This window comes from Megascapheus bottae, chromosome 6 (genome assembly GCF_031878675.1).
Source record: "Megascapheus bottae isolate mThoBot1 chromosome 6, mThoBot2.hap1, whole genome shotgun sequence".
In the NCBI taxonomy this organism is placed as follows: domain Eukaryota; kingdom Metazoa; phylum Chordata; class Mammalia; order Rodentia; family Geomyidae; genus Megascapheus; species Megascapheus bottae.
In genome coordinates, this window is record NC_143514.1 from 18,823,573 (window position 1) to 18,842,422 (window position 18,850).

An 18,850-nucleotide genomic window follows, 5' to 3' on the forward strand; every position below is an offset into this window, starting at 1 on the left:
AGAGACATGACTCAAGTGCTAGAACACCAGCTGTGAGAAAAACAAAAAAGCCAACAGCTAGAGACCCTGCGTTCAAACCCCAGTTTTTGCATGTATGCATGCATGCATGTGTGTGCACACTCATGCATACACACAACACACACAGACAATTCATCTGAAAGGGCAATATAGAAAGTATACATACACCATTACAAACTCATTCTCATTTCATTATACTGGCTAACAGGTGCAGCAGAAGACAATGGGGTAGATCAGATAACCCTACTGTACTGAGCCATAGTAAGTAGGTGCTCTAGATTAAGACAGATCACCTAATAACATCCTAACCTCATTCTTTTTTTTCCCGTTCATATAATTTATTGCAGTTAGCACACCGTTTAAAAATTCACCAACACACCAATAGTACAAAACTAAACAGCATTATAAGTTATTCCCCCTCAGGAAAATAAAACATACTATGATTGTCAAGGTTAGATGTCAGTCTAAGTTTTTGAATAAAGGAAGAATGTGAACCTAAGTACAGGAAAAGCAATCACTCACAAGGACCGTGAAAGAAAATCCCAAAGAAAGTCTGCTTTCTCACAGACATTGACTGTCTTCTCTAAATTAATAAAAATTATTTTAACATAAACTGCATTAAAAAAACCTAGAAACTCTTCAAGTAACTAAAGATAATGCTCCAAGGCCATTTTCACAGCTTTGTTGTTGTTTGCTTTAAATGCTAACCTCATCCTTTACTGATAGATTTTATCTACCTTTTCAGAACCTTTTACTCATCACCTGCTGAACAGTAATATCCAATGTACCAGATGGTTCCTCAGATGGTTCCAGCAGCCAGCTACTGCCTTCAGTAAGAGAGCTAGGGGCAGCAACAAGTCACTGGCTGTCATTTACATTTGCCATCTGACTGTCAAACAGGTTTTCAGGACCTGATATTAGAAAGTAGAAGATAATTTGTACTCTCTCCCCTGAAGTAACTCCAACAGAGCTGATGATGAAAGAGTCACCTACCCACTTCTTTCCTGCCATCTTAACACAAGAGGCCCACACACTTCAGACTCCATGAATCAACACAATGATCAGCTCTGCTGTCATATGGATAATCCTTAGTTCTTCCTAGAAATGAAGAAAGGTCACAAAGCACATAATTCTTTGTAGAAATAGACTTGTCTTAATATATTAAACTAGAAGCCTGCTTAAGTTATTGCTACTATAAGCTTCAAAAACTTTCAGGATGGTCCAAAGAATTGCTACAGCTTAGAGAAAACCTGTCATGAGAAATTTGCCTCAACTATGTTCATTGTGGCACTATTTACCATGGCTAAGATATGTAACCAACACAGATGCCCCTCAGTAGATGATTGGATCAAGAAGATGTGGTATTTATACACAATGGGATTCTATGAAGCCATCAGAAAGAAATGATATCGCCCCATTTGTAAGGAAATGGAAAGACTTGGAAAAAAATAATTTTAAGTGAAGTAAGCCAGACCCAAAGGAACATAGGCTTAATGGTTTCCCTTATTTGTCATAATTAGTACACATCTAGGAGTCTCCTAGCAGAGGATTACAGTAGCTCAAAACCTAGATACATTAGGTTATGTAAGGTGAGACTAAATGAAAGCAACTCTAGGATATGGAAACAAGAGCTTTATCTTGTGTGATTGTTCTTCTTAATGTTCTATATTATTTCTCTTCTCTTTTGTGGCCCTTATGGTTAATCTCATATTGTTACTGTACATGAGTTTGTTATCTGGTATATTGTATATACATTTATTTGTTTATTTGAAATGGGCAAGGGAAGGAGGAAAACAAGATGATTGGGAGGGGTGGGGGAAGGGAAATGGGGACAAAAACATGAAAAGGGGTATCAATGTGTGAGAAGTAATGCACCTTCTATCTGGCAAATATAAATGTAACCCCTCTATATATTATCCCAACAATAAAAAAAGAAATTTGTGCCTATCTTAGTTACATACTCAATTAAAAATAAAATATGGAAAGAGCAAAAAACTAGCACGATTGAGCATGGGTCCATTTCCCCATGGTGGGCTGCAGAAGGGGCTGCCCTCAGAAGCAGCCTCGCTGATGAGTGAAAGATGAGGGAGTATAATGATGACACACCATCACTGACTTCTTTCAATTAATAACTGAAACAAATAGGGCTGCTGGACCACTGAGAATATCACTATTCATGATGTTCAAGTCTCTTAACATCCAGAGACATAATGTGGACACATTACTCACATACTATACTTTCCCTATACTTTAAATAATCCTTAAATTATTACTTATAATACCTAATATATAATATAATATCATTACTACAAGCGGTATAATGCCAAACACAATATACTTATATATTGTGTCACCTAGGATATAATAAAAACAAACCTATACATGTTCAGTATAGATACAATGTTTTCCAAATAAGTTAAAAAATTGGTTGAGTCAAGGGTGAGGGATGTAGCTTAGTAACAGAACATTTGCATAGCATGTGCAAGACCTGGGTCAATCCCCAGCATGCACGCACGCGTGCGTGCGCGCACACACACACGCTCACACACACACACACACACACACACACGGTAGAATCTGTAAATGCAGAACTCACAAAGAGCCAGCTGTTTCCCTGTGTACTGCCTTGTGTTAGAACTTGGGGCATGGTGGGAAAATCAGATAATAGATGCTCTGAACTTATGGAGCTTATTCTGTAATATGCTTCTCTTACGTAGAAGTATAAACACTAAGGCTAAACATGTTAGATATTTAATCTACAGAAGACAGCCTATCATGGAACTCCAAAAGAGCATCGAAGCTAGTCTAATAACTAACTGGCTGGAAAACAGAAATAATTTTCCCTCTTGAGAATCCATTTTCCCAGGGGTTAAAATACTCCTTCACTCATAGGAATAAGAACACTCCAGTGATCTAGCATACAAAGGTAAGGCACCGATAATCCCTAGATTCAGAATCCAGGATTAGGCTTTTAAACTCAACTAGGAGACACTGGGACAGGACACAGTGATGTGCAGGAAATATCCAGAACACAACATGGGTGATGTATTGGCAGGCAGGAAGAAAATCTTAACAGAATACAGTTTTGTTAAACAAGGCATTGCTAGGATCATGAAACATGAGCCAAAAATAAGATCACAAATGTTCTAGTTCTCATAGAGACTATTCTTAGAAATGAAAAAGCTAAACACACAAAAAAGTCCAAGTTTTCAAATCTATTCAAATATTCAGGGTTTTCTCAGAGCCAGGATGATACACTGAGCCAATAATCAAATGGTCTGAATTTTATTTCTAGCTCAGCCACAAGCTGTAGGAGCTTGGGCAGTGCAGCCTAATATCTTTGGGGCAGAGCTGGGAGAATAGGAAGGAAGGAAGTGTGGTGTGGTAAGGGGTGCTAGAATGACAATGTTAACAACTGAACAACTCAGTTCACATTTCAACTATGCACATGTTCCTAAAAACTAGAAACAGTGCATCAGTGGCTCACACCTGTAATCCTGGCTACTCAGGAGGCCGAGATCTGAGGATAATGGTTCAAAGTCAGCCAAAGCAAGAAAGTTTGTAAGACTCACCTCCAGTTAATCAGCAAAAAGCTGAATTCGAGCTATGGTTCAAGTGGTAGAACACTGGCACTGAGAAAAACAGCTCAGGGAAAGCACCTAAGCCCTGAGTACAAGTCTCAGATCTGGCATAAAAGAATCACACAGGCCAGGAGTTTGGCCTAGTGATAGAGTGCTTGCCTAAAATGAACAAAGACCTGGGTTCAATTCCTTGGTACATATACATAGAAAAAGCCAGAAGTGGTGCTATGGCTCAAGTGGTAGAGCCTTGAGAAAGCCCAAGAATAGTGCTCAGGCCCTGAGCACTGCCAGGACTGGCAAAAAAAAAAAAAAAAACAAACAAGAACCTAACAAGCTTCTAGTTCCCAATCCTGTGTTACAGTAGCAACCCATTCTCCAGACATCCCAATAAGCTGGACATTCACTGGAAGTAAGCAATGGAGATTCCAGATGTGGTACCACCTCTGCAATCAAAAGATCTATGTATTTGACCTCAAAGAGAAACTTGCATACACTATCATTCAACTTCTATTTACTAAAAATCTGCTTCCTTAGTTCACTAAGGAAGCAAGTCAAATTTGGGAAATGTTATATAGAGACAGACAAGGACAATAGCAAGAAGGAACAAGGGAATATAGTTTCCATAGAACAAACAATAACACTAAAAAAATCAAATAAACACACAATGGTGCTAAGTTTAGAAACATGGACCCTTGGAAATAGGGGAAAAAAGTCCATGTATTTGAATAGGCCTGTGGATAGTAAATACCACATTGGTTAAATCAATGTGAGTCATGATATAGCATAATCTCTTGTTAATGACACCGTATCATACTATATAGACTTAAAAAGGCCAAGAAACACTTTAGAATGCAGAAAAAATACTTAGCATTTAACAAAGTAGGATTAGTCCATAAGAAATTCATGTCCATGTAACAATTCATTTCTATCTTGCCTCCAAAATGAGCTATATTTCAAATTTTTAACCATTTAATTTTTACATCCTAGTACCATTTCAAAGTAAAGAATGTGAGGAAGAGACAGACTCCAGCTGCCAGGTGACTGAGCAGCCAGAATCAGAAAGACTCAGCTCACTCACTGGGTATGGAAGATTCATTCCCTCTCTCTCTCACTCTCTCAGCCATAACCATACTGGTCTTCAGATCTTTGAGTATACCAAGTTCTTCCTAGACCTGGTCTCAGGAATATGCTGTTCTCTCTTAGCAAAATTCTATGAATCTTCAAGCATCAGTTAAAATAACTGAGCAAATCCTTCAGAATACCCCATATAAAAAGACCTCTGCCAGTTTTTCTCTTCTCATTATGTCATTCCTTCTTGGTAGTTAGCATGTACATAATTATGCATTGTTTAGTGGTCATTTTCTATATTTGTCAATACTGTTTTGGTTTTGAGATACTAGGGGACTGAATTCAGGGCTTCTCAATTATGAGACAAGTACTCTGCCACTTGAGCTATATACATGCCCATTTTTTTGTTTTTTTTTAATTTTTTTATTGTAATTAGTAAAAGGGTTACATGATATTTGCCAGATAGAAGGTGCATTAATTCACATACATTGATACCCTTTCACATGTCTTGGTCCCCATTACCCTTCCCCCACTCCCCATCTTGGTTTTCCCCCCTTCCCTATCCAATTTCAAATAACCAAATACAAATATATCCAATATATCAGATAACAAAGTGAGATACTGTAACAATATGAGATAACCAAGGGACAGCAAAAGAGATGAGAGATAACATAGTACATTAAGGACAACAATCATTCATTATATGGCTTTTGTTTCAATATCCTAGAGGTCCTTTCAATTAGCTTCATACTATATACATGCCAGTTTTATTTGCTTTTCATTTGTTTTTTAGATAGGGTCTCAAGCTAACTTTGCTTGGGCTAGCCTCAAATCATGATCCTCCAAGAAACCAGGGTTAAAGGCACATATCACTTTCCCATACACTCACTCACTCACTTTATTCATTGTTGCCAGTCCTGGGGCTTTAACTCAGGGTTTGGGCACTGTCCCTGAGCTTCTTTTGCTCAAGGCTAGCACTCCACCACTTGAGCCACAGCTCTACTTCCAGCATTTTCTGCTAATATGGTACTAAGGAATCGAACCCCAGGCTTCATACATGTTAGGTAAACACTCTATCACTAAGCCACATTCCCAGCCCAAGGCATTCTTTCATTGATATTATTTTCTAAACTATAGAAACACATTATATTAGATAGTATAAGATATGTAGAGATGATTTAAAGTGTATGGAAGAAGCTGGGAATGTGGCTTAGTGGTAGAATGCTTGCCTAGCATGCCTGAAGCCCTGAGTTCAATTCCTCAGTACCACATAAACAGAAAAACCCAGAAGTGGTGCTGTGACTCAAAGTGGTAGAGTGCTAGTCTGGAATAAAAGAACTCAGGGAAAGTACACAGACTCTGAGTTCAAGCCCCATGACTCACAAAAAGAAAAAAGAAACATAACAGAATATGTGTAAAGTTCACTGTAGATATAACTTTCTTTTTGGCAGGGGAGGGGGAAGGGATTGAGGGGGTGCTGGTCTATGGGGCTTGAACTCACGGCCTGGGCTCTGTCACTGAGCATTGTTTTTTTTTTGCTCAAGGCTACTGCTCTGCTTCTTGAGCCACAGTTCTATTTCCCACTTTTTTTGTAGTTTAGTTGAAATACCGGTTTCACAGACTTTCCTGTCCAGGCTGGCTTCAAACCTAATTAGCTAGGATTGCAAGCATGAGCCACCAGTGCCTAGCCAGACACAACGTAAAAATATATATATTTCTGATCCATGGTTAGGTGAATCCATAGATATAGAAGTCTCAGACATTAAAGCCTAAGTTAAATGTTTTGCAGATTTTTTTTATTATTATTACTAGGGCTTAAACTCAGGACCTCTGGCTAGACTGGCACTCTAGTGGGAGTCCCATTTGTGCTGCCTTTTTTTGAGAAAGGGTCTCTGAGACCTTTCTGCCAGAACTGAAATCAACCCATGATCTTTCAACCTCCCAAGTAGCTAGAATTATAGGTATGACCCACCAATGCATAGCTTAGTTCTTAATCTAGATTTAGTTCCTCCAAGTACCCATAATAATTCTCCAGAAACATCACAGCTATTTAAAAAATGTTTAAGCACAAATATTTATTTAAGCACAAATATTTAACCATCCAACTAGTAAGGCACCAGAAACTTTGTAGAGATAATTATAAGAAATCTGCAACAGGCCTGAGAGTTTGGCTTAGTGGAAGAGTGCTTGCATAGCATGTACAAAGACACAGGTTCGATTCCCTGGTACTACATATATTGAAAAGGTTAGAGGTGACTCAAGTGGCAGAATTCTAGCCTTGAGAAAGCCCAAGGACAGTGTTGGGCCCTAAGTTCAAGGCCCTGGACTGGCAAAAAAGAAAGGAAGGAAGGCAGGCAGGCAGGCAAGCAAGCTGCAACAAAAATTGAGTACATACCAAACCTCTTGGACTCTCAATCTTCACAATGACCCTAAGAGGCAGATATTGATATCCTATTTTTTAGTGAAAACATTAAGATCCCATGAGATTTATTTGCCCATGATTACCACTGAAGTCTGAACCCAGGCCCGACACCTAGGATTTGTGTTCACCAATTTCCTCAAACAAGTTAAAATTTCCATGAACATAAATCAACAGCTAAACATTGGTGTGGTTTATGCCTGTAATCCTCACTACTCAGGGGGACCTGAAGATTGGGGTTAGAAGCCAGCCTAGACAGATAAATCTTATTAACCAGAAAAAAAATTTAAAAAAAAAAAGCTGGAACTGGTAATGTGGTTCAAATGGCAGAGCACCAGCCCTGCTCAAAAAAGCCAAGTAAGAGCTTAAGGCCTTGGTTCAAATTCCAGTACAGGAATTTAAAAAGAAGAAAAAAGGAGGAGGAGGAGGAGGAGGAGGAGGAGGAAGGAGGAAGGGAGGGAGGGGAGGAGGAGGAAGAGGAAGGGGAGGAGGAAGAGAAAGGGGAAGGGGAAGGGGAAGAAGAAGGAGGAGGAGGAGGAGGAGGAGGAGGAAGAAGAAGAGGAAGAAGAGGAGGAAGAGGAGGAAGAAAAGGAGGGGGAGGAGGAGGGGGAGGAGGGGGAGAAGGAGGAGAAGGAGGAGAAGGAGGAGGAGGAGGAGGAGGAGGAGGCAGCGGTGGTGGCGGCTGCATCGGCAGCAGCAGCAGCAGCACACAACACCATCACTTACACTTCTTACATTTCTGTCAATCTTGACTCATTCTTGTTCTTGCCACCCCCGCCCAAGCTTGTCATCCAACCCTGCCAAGGGATAAAACCAAATGTATGCATGCCTCATCTGTCTTCTGTTTTTGTACATGTTCCTTGGAGTTGACTGTATTTACCAGAATCACCTGACTAACAAAAAGGACCTGTGACAGATCAACAAGTTTATTAAGAAATCATACAACTCATACTTACACCATCTTACACCATACTTCAAAGATTTCAAAACATTTTCATCTACAGTTTCTCTTTAAAGTCTCATGATAAGGCAAATTTTATGTGATAGGGAAATTTAAGTTTAGAAAGGCCTATTAAAGCTAGGCACCAGTGATTCATGCTCGTAATCCTAGCTATACAAGAGACTGAGGCCTAAGGGTCTAAGTTCAAAGTCAGTTCAGGCATGAGATAATGTGAAAAACTCTTACCTCTATTTAAGACAGAAGTAGAAATGTGGCTCAAGCATTGAGCAAAATAGCTAAAGGACAGTACCCAGTGCCCAAGCCCTGAGTCTGAACTCTACTACTGTCGTAGAATAAAACAAAACAAAAACGGAACAATAAAAACTGAGCCTGGCGAGGTGGCTCATGCTTATAATCCTAGCTGCTCAAGAGGCTGAGATCTGAGGATCATACTTCAAAGCCAGCCTGGGGAATAAAAGGACCTGAGACTCTTATCTCCCATTAACCCCTAGAAAGCAGGAAGTGGGGCTTGGCTCAAGGGTAGGGTTGTAGCCTTGAGCTGAAGAGTTCAGGGACAGTACCCACGCCAAGTTCAAGTTCTATGACCCACAAAAAAAGAAAAAAAAGAAAGAAAGAGAAAAAGAAAAGAAAGAAAGAAAAAAGAGCTCAATGATGACCTCAATGTCTCACTAAGATCTCAGGTCTTATAGCCTCACCTTGTTCCTAAAGCAAATGCATCGATTTACAAAAATCTCATGAATCACTTCCAAATGCAACATCATACTGGAACATTTGGATTTTTTTTTTTTGCCAGTCGTGGGGCTTGAACTCAGGGCCTGAGCCCTGTCCTTGGACATTTCTCAAGGATAGATCTCTACCACTTGAGCCACAGCACCACTTCCAGCTCTTTTTCTATGTATGTGATACCGAGGAATCGAACCAGGTCTTCGTGCATGCTAAGGCAAGCACTCTACCACTAGGCCAAAGTCACAGCCCAACATCTGGATTTTTATTATCAGCTCTCAACCAGTGAGCAGGTCATCAAGCCTCATCAGTAAACATAAGGATATGACCAATTAACAAAACTAACAGTTCAAGCTGTTAAACATATCATCAGCCAATTGTGCTGGATTTTAAAGAGAAATCTGTTCATAGGCTTCCAGTAGTCCGGAAGTCTCAGAACCTTTATCATCTCAAGCCTGCCTTGACCTTGAACTTTCTTGCTGGGCATATATCCCTAGAGCCCAAAGCAGCAGGTAGCTTCTGAGATCAGGCGCGTTCAGGGTGGTATGGCCGTAGACGCCTCACACTAGCAGGTAGCCTCTGAAAAAGGTCAGATCTTCTGGTTCCCACTGTCCCCTCTGGTTTCTTAAGCTCCCACCTCCTATCTAACAGGTCATAAAATACTTTTTACCAATAACTCTTAATGACAAATATCCCACTTACACTTAAGAGTGATCTTGATTTAATTACCTATGTTTTTTATGGAAACACTAATCATTCTCATTAATTACTTCTCTCTAAAATAAAGTTTCAACTGTCTATTCCCTGAGCAGTTCTTGGAGTTCCTACTTTAGTACTTTATGGACTTCCCTAGGATTTTTCTCCACCATTTTTTTCTTTCCTCACTTATGAGGCCTTCCCAGAGCACTGCACTGAAGTGGTTGTGTCTTCTTGCAAGATCCCAGTGATCTCTGAACACCAGAAATTAGGGCCTCAGTTCACATGTGTACAGACCTGGTCTATACTCTGCATACAGTGGACAGCTCTGAAATGCATATATGAGTGACTCTACATAATCATTACATTTAACAAGATACTTAGATAAAAATTTTCATTTGTTCCTCCAAACAACTTTAAGAACCTGCTTTTCTAGTTTAAAAAAATGAATCAAGAAGGTCAGAGAAGTAATAATCCATGATCACACAGGCTAAGATCTTGTATTTTTTATTTTTTATTTTTAGTCGTGGGGCTTGAACTCAAGGGCCTGAGCACTATCCTTGGGCTTTTCTCAAGGCTAGCACTCACTCTGCCACTTGAGTCACTTCACCACTCTCAGCTTTTTCTATGTATGTGGAACCAAGGTATGGAACCCGGGTCGTTGTGCATGCTAGGCAAGCACTCTACCACTAGGCCAAACTCCCGGCCCCATATCTTGTATTTTCTATACAATATATTGATAGCTTGAACAGCAAATGGCATATAAACATTTGACTTGAAATACCTTGACTGAGAAGTATTAAAGTAAATTAAAATGTTCCTTACTGCCAAGCATCAGGGGCTCACACCTATAATCCTAGATACTCAGGAGGCTGATATGAGAATAGTGATTTAAAGCCAGCCCAGGCAGGAAAGTCCACTCTTATCCAATTAACCAACAAAAGGCCAGAAGTGCAGCTGTGGCTCAAGTGGTAGAGAGAGCACTAGCCTTAAGCAAAAAAGCTTAGGGATAATGTCCAGGCCCTGAGGTCAAGCCTTAGGATCACTGGTGGATGTGCACACACACATGCACTCACTCGCTGGCACGTACGCACTACACATGCACACACACACACAAATTTTCTCCCTAGTTTCATTTCTTGTGGTTCTTCAGGGTGATCTCACGTTAAGCTAAACTTTCAAACTGGCATATATGCAATGTATACTTATTGTTTCTTAAGAACATAAGGAAGAATAAAACTCTTAAAAGCAAACAGATGAGGGATAGTATAAGCCTTAGAAACAAAAAAGGAGTTCTATTTCTTGTGGTTCGTCAGGGTGATCTCATGTTGAGCCAGACTTTCAAACTGGCATATATGCAATGTCATAGTTTGTTTTGTTTTATTTTTGCCAGTCCTGGGTGTTGAGTTCACGGCCTGAGCACTGTCCTTGGGCTTTCTCAAGGCTAGAGATATGCCACTTGAGCCTCAGCACCACTTCCAGCTTTTTCTAAGCATGTGGTACCAAGGAATCAAACCCGGGTCTTCGCGCATGGTAGGCGAGCACTTTACCATTAGGCCAAACTCCTGGCCCACATTTTTTTAAGAACACAAGGAAAAATAAAAACTCTCAGAAACAAACACATGGGACTGTGGTTTTTTTTGTTTTGCCCCAGGACTAGCAAAACAAAACAACAAAAAAAAAACCACATGAGGGACAGTATAAGCCCTACAAACAAGAAAGATGACAATAAACCATGGCGATTAATCAGATATAAGTATATATAAAGCAAGCAAACTATTTTCAAACTCATCAGCAGCCTAAATGAAGGAAAAGCTAGCAGGGAGAGTTTTGGAATAATACTTTAGAAAAGAAAAAAGAAATATGTTTACTGCTAGATATCTGTTGACTCTCTTTAGAAGTATCCAAGCTAGTAGCTTTTATAAACATTATATTTTTCAGCTAACAAGGAATGATAAAGTACTACCCAGAAAAAAAAGGGACAAATGTTTTTCATAGGAGAAAAGAAATAGTCCTGCTATCTTTTAAGAACACTTGGATTTCACTGAAGCAAGCTCTGGAGGTGGTAACAAATCACCCCCAGATGTGAAATCTATGCTGTGTTCAAGTTCTATTGAGAAACTGAATAGCCACAATTTGCTTCTAAATTTGGAATCAACCAATAAACATCTGTGATCATAACCTCTGGCCTCCCATACTTCCAATAAATCACAGAAATTTTTAAAAAATTCAAAGCTAGTCTAAAACTTCTCAAGTTGTAGTTGAGGAACTGAGAGCCAGACACTGAAACAAAATAGAAAACAACATGTTTACAGAAAACTTTCTCACTAGAACTCCACAGATTCTGAATGGAAGGATTTGGTTTTTACTGTGGTTTCCTGAGACTGGGTTGGGGGTAGGGAAGGAAAAATAACCTCAGTCTTTAAATAAACCCACATGTCCAGCATTCTCTTAACAACCTTGTAGATATAAAGGGTCTCTCATGATGACTCATTCAACCTCACTAGCTCAAAGCCACATATTAGACCAACTTTGACTGTAGTCACTATTACACCAAAAAAAGCTGCTGTAGAACTAACTGAAATTGATCAGCTTGTTCTTCAAGCACCATTACTCCTGAAACCCACCCACAGACAGATCATGAAACCACAAAGTGGGAAGAACAAGTTTCTAAAATGAGAAGCAAATAGAAATTCTGGTTAGGAAGGCAGAAAAGGGAACTGAAAAGTTAATAGAAATTTACAAATGCATAGCCACTTCATGGCATTAAAAAAAATCTATCTCTGGTTATATAGCACTTTCTAGTCCTAATTATATGTCACATTTAATGGTTTTATCTGTTTTAATCTTAGTTCCTAATCTTATAAAACATCCCAAAATTCATTTCTTGGCCTTAAAAGTGCAATTCATGTTCTCTAACTTGGGGCTAGAGACTGATAGGAAGGGAAGAAGGAGAGGAAACATCTCTTGCTACACTCTTAGCACTCCCAACTAAGTAAGCATTGCCTGGCATGTGATGATCACACAAGGGTAAGCAGGCAGGAGGAAAGTTGGGGAGGACAACCTGTGCAGTCACCCACCAAGAGTTTGATGCCTTTTGGCAGGGGCTGATAGAAAACAGGCAGAGTACAGAAGGAACTATTAACAGCCTCTGTGAGCCTGACATGAAAGAACAGATCAGAACAGCAAGGTGGAGCATCTGTTATTATCACTCTTACAGAAAGAAGACAACTATTACAAACTGACCAGAAAAATAAGCCTTCTTCCAATTATTTCCATAAACAGATAAAACTAATTAGGAATCACTATTTACAGAGCCAAGTATTTTAAGTCAGCAGGAAACTGTTATGCTGCATTCTCTTTAAGCCATTGGCCATACCTGACTAGCTTTTTTAACCTTCACTCCAACCAAACTTCAGATTTTGTAAAGACTAGCCTTTCCCTAGATAAATTAGACTTCATCAAATCTGCTACTAGTTTTCCCTAGAATCCCTGATACATCCATAGTTTTAATGTTCCCTTTGAGATGAAAGGTCTGATGGTCATTTTGTATAAATGGACTCTTCCTGAGAGCTTTGTCAATCAGAACCAAGAAGGACAGCCTCCAGAATGCCCAAGCCAAAAATGAATGGCAGAGAAGAGGACATAAACTAGACAGAGGAAGCAGGATACTAGGGAATGCAGAATGAAGAGAGGTTAAGAAACCGAGTAAATGAAGCAGTTACAGAGTTCTGGGGCAGTTAAAGGCACTGACCTTAAGATTTCCGGGTGTTACAAAGATTTGGTGATCCACAACAGGCTGAGAGCAGCAGCTTCCCGAAGCCACCAGCAGGCACATTTAGTCCTGTGAGCCCGGAATCAGCACTGCCAGTGTGGCAAACAAACACACACATTCTTCTCAGAGGCTGCTCCCACAACAGCCTCTGTACTGGGGCCTGTTTATTTTAGAAAGCAGATGCTTTGATGTTGTGGTAGAAGTTGAAAAGTTATGTGTAAAGAAGTAGTTAGTGACAGAAGCAGCAGGAGAGAAAATGAGCAATAGTTCCTGGCCCTGTTAATCATATGTTTTAAAAGTTTTAAGGAAATTGTCCAATGGGCCTGTCTATACACAGAGGAATAAGAAGTAAGGAAATTATGTCAGCTACCACTACAACTCTGGCCAAGGCATTTCAACTGTTTCTTGAACACAGTTTCACATCTGCCCTCAAAGGGGAGCTTAGTGGGGGAATGTTTTGAAGAAACCCAACTTAGCAACGAACATTAATAAAATCTTCTAGGCCTATTAGATTTCTCTTATGCATAAAGGTTTTACATGTTATGAGCATTTCAAGCACTTGAAGGAAAGAATCAATTAAAAATGTGGCCTGGAAACTGTATGGAGGTAAAAGCCAAAGGAAGACTATTGAGTCTAAGAAAATAGTATGTATGCATAAACCTTAATAACAAAAATAACAGATTACTGCTTATTGTGTACTAAATACCAGATACTTCCTAATGAGTTAACACATAATATATTTTATGTACACACTCATTTGCTTCTCATACCCATTTGTTTTACAGACTAGTATCTAAGACACAACAGACTGGATTTATTTTTTATATTTTATTTATCCAAGATAACACAGGCAGTAAATAATGTAGCAAAATTACAAATGTAAACAAGCTGGCTTCAAAGTTTCCCTATGTACTATTACTGCCATTCCATGGTATGGAACAAAATTAGGACACAACAGTTTTGATAAGATATGAGTGGTTATATTTCTCCTTGTTTTCTTGTCATTCTTTGTTTTCTGATTTTAGAAACGGCTAATTTTTTCACTTCCACTTACTTTTTTTTCTTCTATCTTTTTTTTTTTTTTTTTTCTGCCAGTCCTGGTGCTTGAACTCAGGGACTGAGCACTATCCTTGGACTTTCTCAAGGCTAGAGTCCTACTACCTGTACCACACCACCACTTCCAACTTTTTTCTATGTATGTGGTACCGAGGAATTGAACCCTGATCTTTGTGCATGATAGGCAAACACTCTACCACTAAACCAAACTCTTGACCCCCACTTCCACTTTTTTTTTTCTGTTGGTCCTAGAACTTAAACTCTGGGCCTGGGCATTGTCCCTGAGCTCTTCGGCTCAAGGATACCACCCTACCCCTTGAGCCACAGCACCACTTCCAGTTTTCTGGTGGCTAATTGGCAATAAGAGTCTCACAAACTTTAGTGCCCCAGATGGCTTTGAACCACGATCCTCAGATCTCAGCCTCCTAAGTAGCTAGGATTACAGGTGAGAGCCACCGCCAGGCTTCCGACTTCCACTTTCTTATGAGTCCATTATGCTATACTGTAACTATAATCTTTTCTAGGGCTAGGAGCAAGGCCTAGTGTAGAGTGCTTGCCTAGCATGCATGAAGCCCTGGGTTGGATTTCTCAGTACCACATACAAAAAAAGCCAGAAGTGATGCTGACAAAAAAAATCTTTTCTATGTTTATTCAAATCCTAGAACATTAATCATTATGACATCAATGTGAAAAATAATGTTGTCCACAATAAACGCAATACATTAAAAACTTTCTTTAAATAAAAAATTAATAGAAAGAATATAAAAGGAAATCTAGAAAGAAACAAGAAGGCTTGAGAAAGAGAATAACCTGTTGGGTTTCATGAAAGAAAAAGCTTTAGGTATAGCATTAGGGTGCAGACCTCCTAAAATCATACTGTAAAAGCACCTACCATGCTTTAATTTGATTTTGTTTTCTTAATAACGTTAGCTAAAGGTTGAAATGCTCTCATAAGCAACAGAAATAAGTCTGGGAGATTTGTTAAAAAACCTTTTGAGGCTGTTCATTCTCCAATTCCTTATTTATTTTGTAGCTTAACAACCCCACCTGTATCCCAGATCTGAGCTTTTGGAGACCATTCACATACATTGATCACAGGATTAATGTGGCTTGAAAAGAACAGCATCAAGTTAGACATGAAAAAGAACAAGAACTTCTGGTTTTTCTTGGGAATTAGATTCTGTCATATAATATAGGAAAATGCATAAATGGTACTTTATTTCCCTACTTGTACAAAAGTATACAATGTCTCTAATAAAATATTATTCCATCCAGCAGATAGTTTCATTTTTCAAAGCTGGGCAAGGTGGCTCCTACCTGTAATCCTAGCTACTCGGGAAGCTGAGATCTGAGGATTGTGGTTCAAAGCCAGCCTGGGCACTAAAGAACCTGAGACTCATCTCCAATTAATCATTAAAAAAAAAATGGGAAATGGGGCTGTGGCTCAAGGGGTAAGGCGGTAACCTTGAGCTGAAGAGCTCAGGGAGAGTGCCCAGGCCCAGAGTTCAAGCCCCATAGCCCACAAAAAAAAAGATCTAAAAGCACTAGATCTCTTCAGTACAGTTGATGAAAGATTATTATTGCTTCTAAAAATACAGAACTGAAAAATAAATTGCTAATAATTCTTGAGTAATAAAGCAAAACCTTTAAGAGCTACTACAATCATTTCTGTGATAGCTATTAACCAAAGCAGCACTCTTTTTTTTTCATATTGGTATACAAATAACAAAAAAGGATGAGATCTCTGAAAAAGAGACTACAAACGAGTGATGATTACCCCTCAAAAACCAGTGATTTTAAATAAGGTTACTGAAAGAAGACCAAAGAAAAAAGCTAAAACAAAACAAAACAACCAGAAACAGTAATTAGAAAGAAACAGGAGGGCCGGGAGTTTGGCCTAGTGGTTAAAGTGCTTGCCTAGCATGCATGAGGACCCGGGTTCGATTCCTCGGTACCACATACATAGAAAAAAGCCAGAAGTGGTGCTGAGGCTCAAGTGGTAGAGCTCTAGCCTTGAGAAAGTCCAAGGACAGTGCTCAGGCCCTGAGCTCAAGCCCAGGACCGGCAAAAAAAAAAGAAACAGGAAAATTCTTTTACATATGGGCTTGGAAAAATGAGTAGTTTCAGATTTCCCCCGAAGCCTGTTTTCTCAACCTGTTCTTCTGAAATCAATACATTACAAATGACATTTCATTTGAAATAACCAGGAAGACTCTGAGCAACGGAACAAATCCAGAAGGAGCTGCAGATTTAGAACATAAATCAACTAGCAAGATAAGAACCTAAAACATGCAGTAAGAACACTGGGCCTGGCTGACTCAAGGAAGATGTGGTCCTGACATAAACTAAGCACCCCTGTGAAAAGGAAGTGTGAACATTTTTTTTCCTCAATAAACAGGAGGACTTTGCAGTACTCACTCCACCCCAACTGTACCCACTCTACTCACTCCACCCTTTAGTGTTGGATTAGTTACCTTTATCCAGATTGCATTAGCACAACTTGCTTTGATTATTCCTGTCAACTTCAAGTAGCTTGCACCTCCAGAAGACAGAAAGATCCAGAAAGGGAAATCCAAGAGAATACCCAAGTTTGGCTGATACTACAAAGGAATGTGGTCACACCAGAACACTGCAGGTACAGAATATTAACCAAGAGGATTTGGGATGTCCCTTGGTGGTACAGCACTTGGCCCTCTGTGCACAAGGCCTTTGGTTCAATCTCCAGCACCATAAGGTAACAACCAAACATCTTCTCAGAACATTAACCATACAACCGTACCTCTATGTGCAATTTTATTTGAAAGAATAGAAGATATAAGGTAGAAAACACATGAAATTGCAAATGGACTTCTTGTACATGTGTTGCAACAATTGGGGGTGGGGAGAACTGAGGAAGATGCCCTAGTTATACTGAAGCAAGGAGCCAAGACTTTTCTAACAATTTTCTCAACCCAGAAGTGTGCCGAAGGTTGAACTGCTTGTCCCCAAGACAGAACTGTCACAATGTTGAAAGTCTTCTGACCTAAAGCAAAATATCTGCAATGTGCTCCTCAACTATTGAAAATTTTGTCCTAACAGGATGTAGATGTCCAGGTCAGAGTTGGGATACCAGGACAGAAGGTCAATTTTGAAGGAATAAAATAGATCATATAAATAATATTGTGTCTGCTGGACACACATAGAAGCCAAGAGGAGGGTACTGGGTTGTTTTTGTTTCTGAGAGAAAGACTTATTTTGGATGGACTGGCAAGAAAGTAGAGGCTCGCTGAAATTCATCTCTTGGATGGGCATGTGGCTGAGGAATTTAAGTGGCCTAGGTTGGGGGGGAGGAGGGAGAGAGTTGATTGGTTATGATCCAGAATCTTGGTGAAACAGTTCAAACCCAGTACACCTTTCCAGGTGGAACTTGGGTGGGTATTTTTTTTTCCTGCAACTGCTGAGGGTACCTGATTTCTAATCTAGTACAAGGGGCTCATTTCTGTTCCTCATGTTCTGGTCATCGGATTTTTGGTTCTGAGAGCCTCTCAAGGTCATTTTAGGTGGGGTGTTAAGGGTTCTGTGTCTGTATCCCTCAAAAACACCTTGAACATTTGTGTGTGGGGGGAGAGGGGGAGTTGCTTTATGGTTCGGTTCCAAAGTCATCTCATTTCCTTTAACTATTAAAATGCACCCACCATGGCCTAATCACTGCTTTGGGATTTCAGAACAACCACTTCACCACCCCGAAAAGTACTGACCCAGAGAGGGCATGCCTCTGCTTCTGCGCAGCCCCAACTTCTTCTGCAAGCACTTAAGAGATAATTAGTCCTCCAGCTTCCTGGTAGGTAATAGCGTTCGTGTATCTGATTGTTTATACAGTCGGAAAACAATAACGCTTAATAGATTTTTAACAACAACAACAACAACAACAAAAAGAAGAAAAAGAAGAAGAGAGGAAGAAAAAGAACGCCGTGAAAGTCTAAGATTGCCTCCCCTGTGACGAAACACAGCCCTGCGGGCCTCAGCGTCTCCCGCCGCCCGGGGCCCACTCCTCGCGCCTGCCCGCCGCCGTTTCGGGCCGGGCCCGGGAGTTTCCACCGGGCGGAGACGCGAGGCGTGCGGCGCGGGGCAGGAAGAGGGGCCACTGCGCGGGCGCGGCGGTCGGCCGCGAGGAGGCGAGGGGTGGTTCCGCCCAGCCCCGGCGACGCCCGGGGGGGGGGGGGGCCCTGCGCTTGCTCACCTGGTGCGTGTTGTTGGCCAGCTTAGCGACGAAGTCCCGGACCTGGCCGCAGTCCTCATCCTCTTTGGGCGCGCTGCGGCGCCAACGGCCGCCGCGGGGGATCGGGCCCCCGGCCGCGGCGGCGCGCAGCCCCCAGCTCACCCCGACGGGGCCAGACCAGCGAAGCGGTAGCGAAGCGGGTGGCGGGGGTGCGTCCAGCCGGTCCTCGCCGAGAGTCGCGGGCGCCTGCAGCTGCAGGAGGAGGAGGAGGGGGAGGAGGCCGAGGGGCCCGCGCGAGAAGCCGTCCGCAGCTCCCCGGGGCCGCTCCATCGCCGCCGAATGCCGACGCCGCTGA

General features: G+C 40.9%; 1 protein-coding gene across 7 annotated transcripts in view; it reads right to left on the minus strand.

The window, feature by feature from the left end:
• Positions 1 to 18,850, minus strand: part of Sort1 (sortilin 1) — a 76,183-nt gene extending 57,333 nt beyond the window's left edge. For 2 of the 7 annotated variants that reach the window (XM_090334344.1, XM_090334343.1), the window contains exon 1: positions 18,517 to 18,849. In XM_090334344.1, coding sequence (XP_090190470.1) covers positions 18,517 to 18,825 — 309 coding nt within the window. In that variant the 5' untranslated portion in view covers positions 18,826 to 18,849. Of the gene's footprint in view, positions 1 to 1,011; positions 1,110 to 13,220; positions 13,427 to 18,516 lie in introns of those variants that run through there. The other 5 variants (XM_090334347.1, XM_090334346.1, XM_090334345.1 and 2 more) reach the window with 4 other exon arrangements.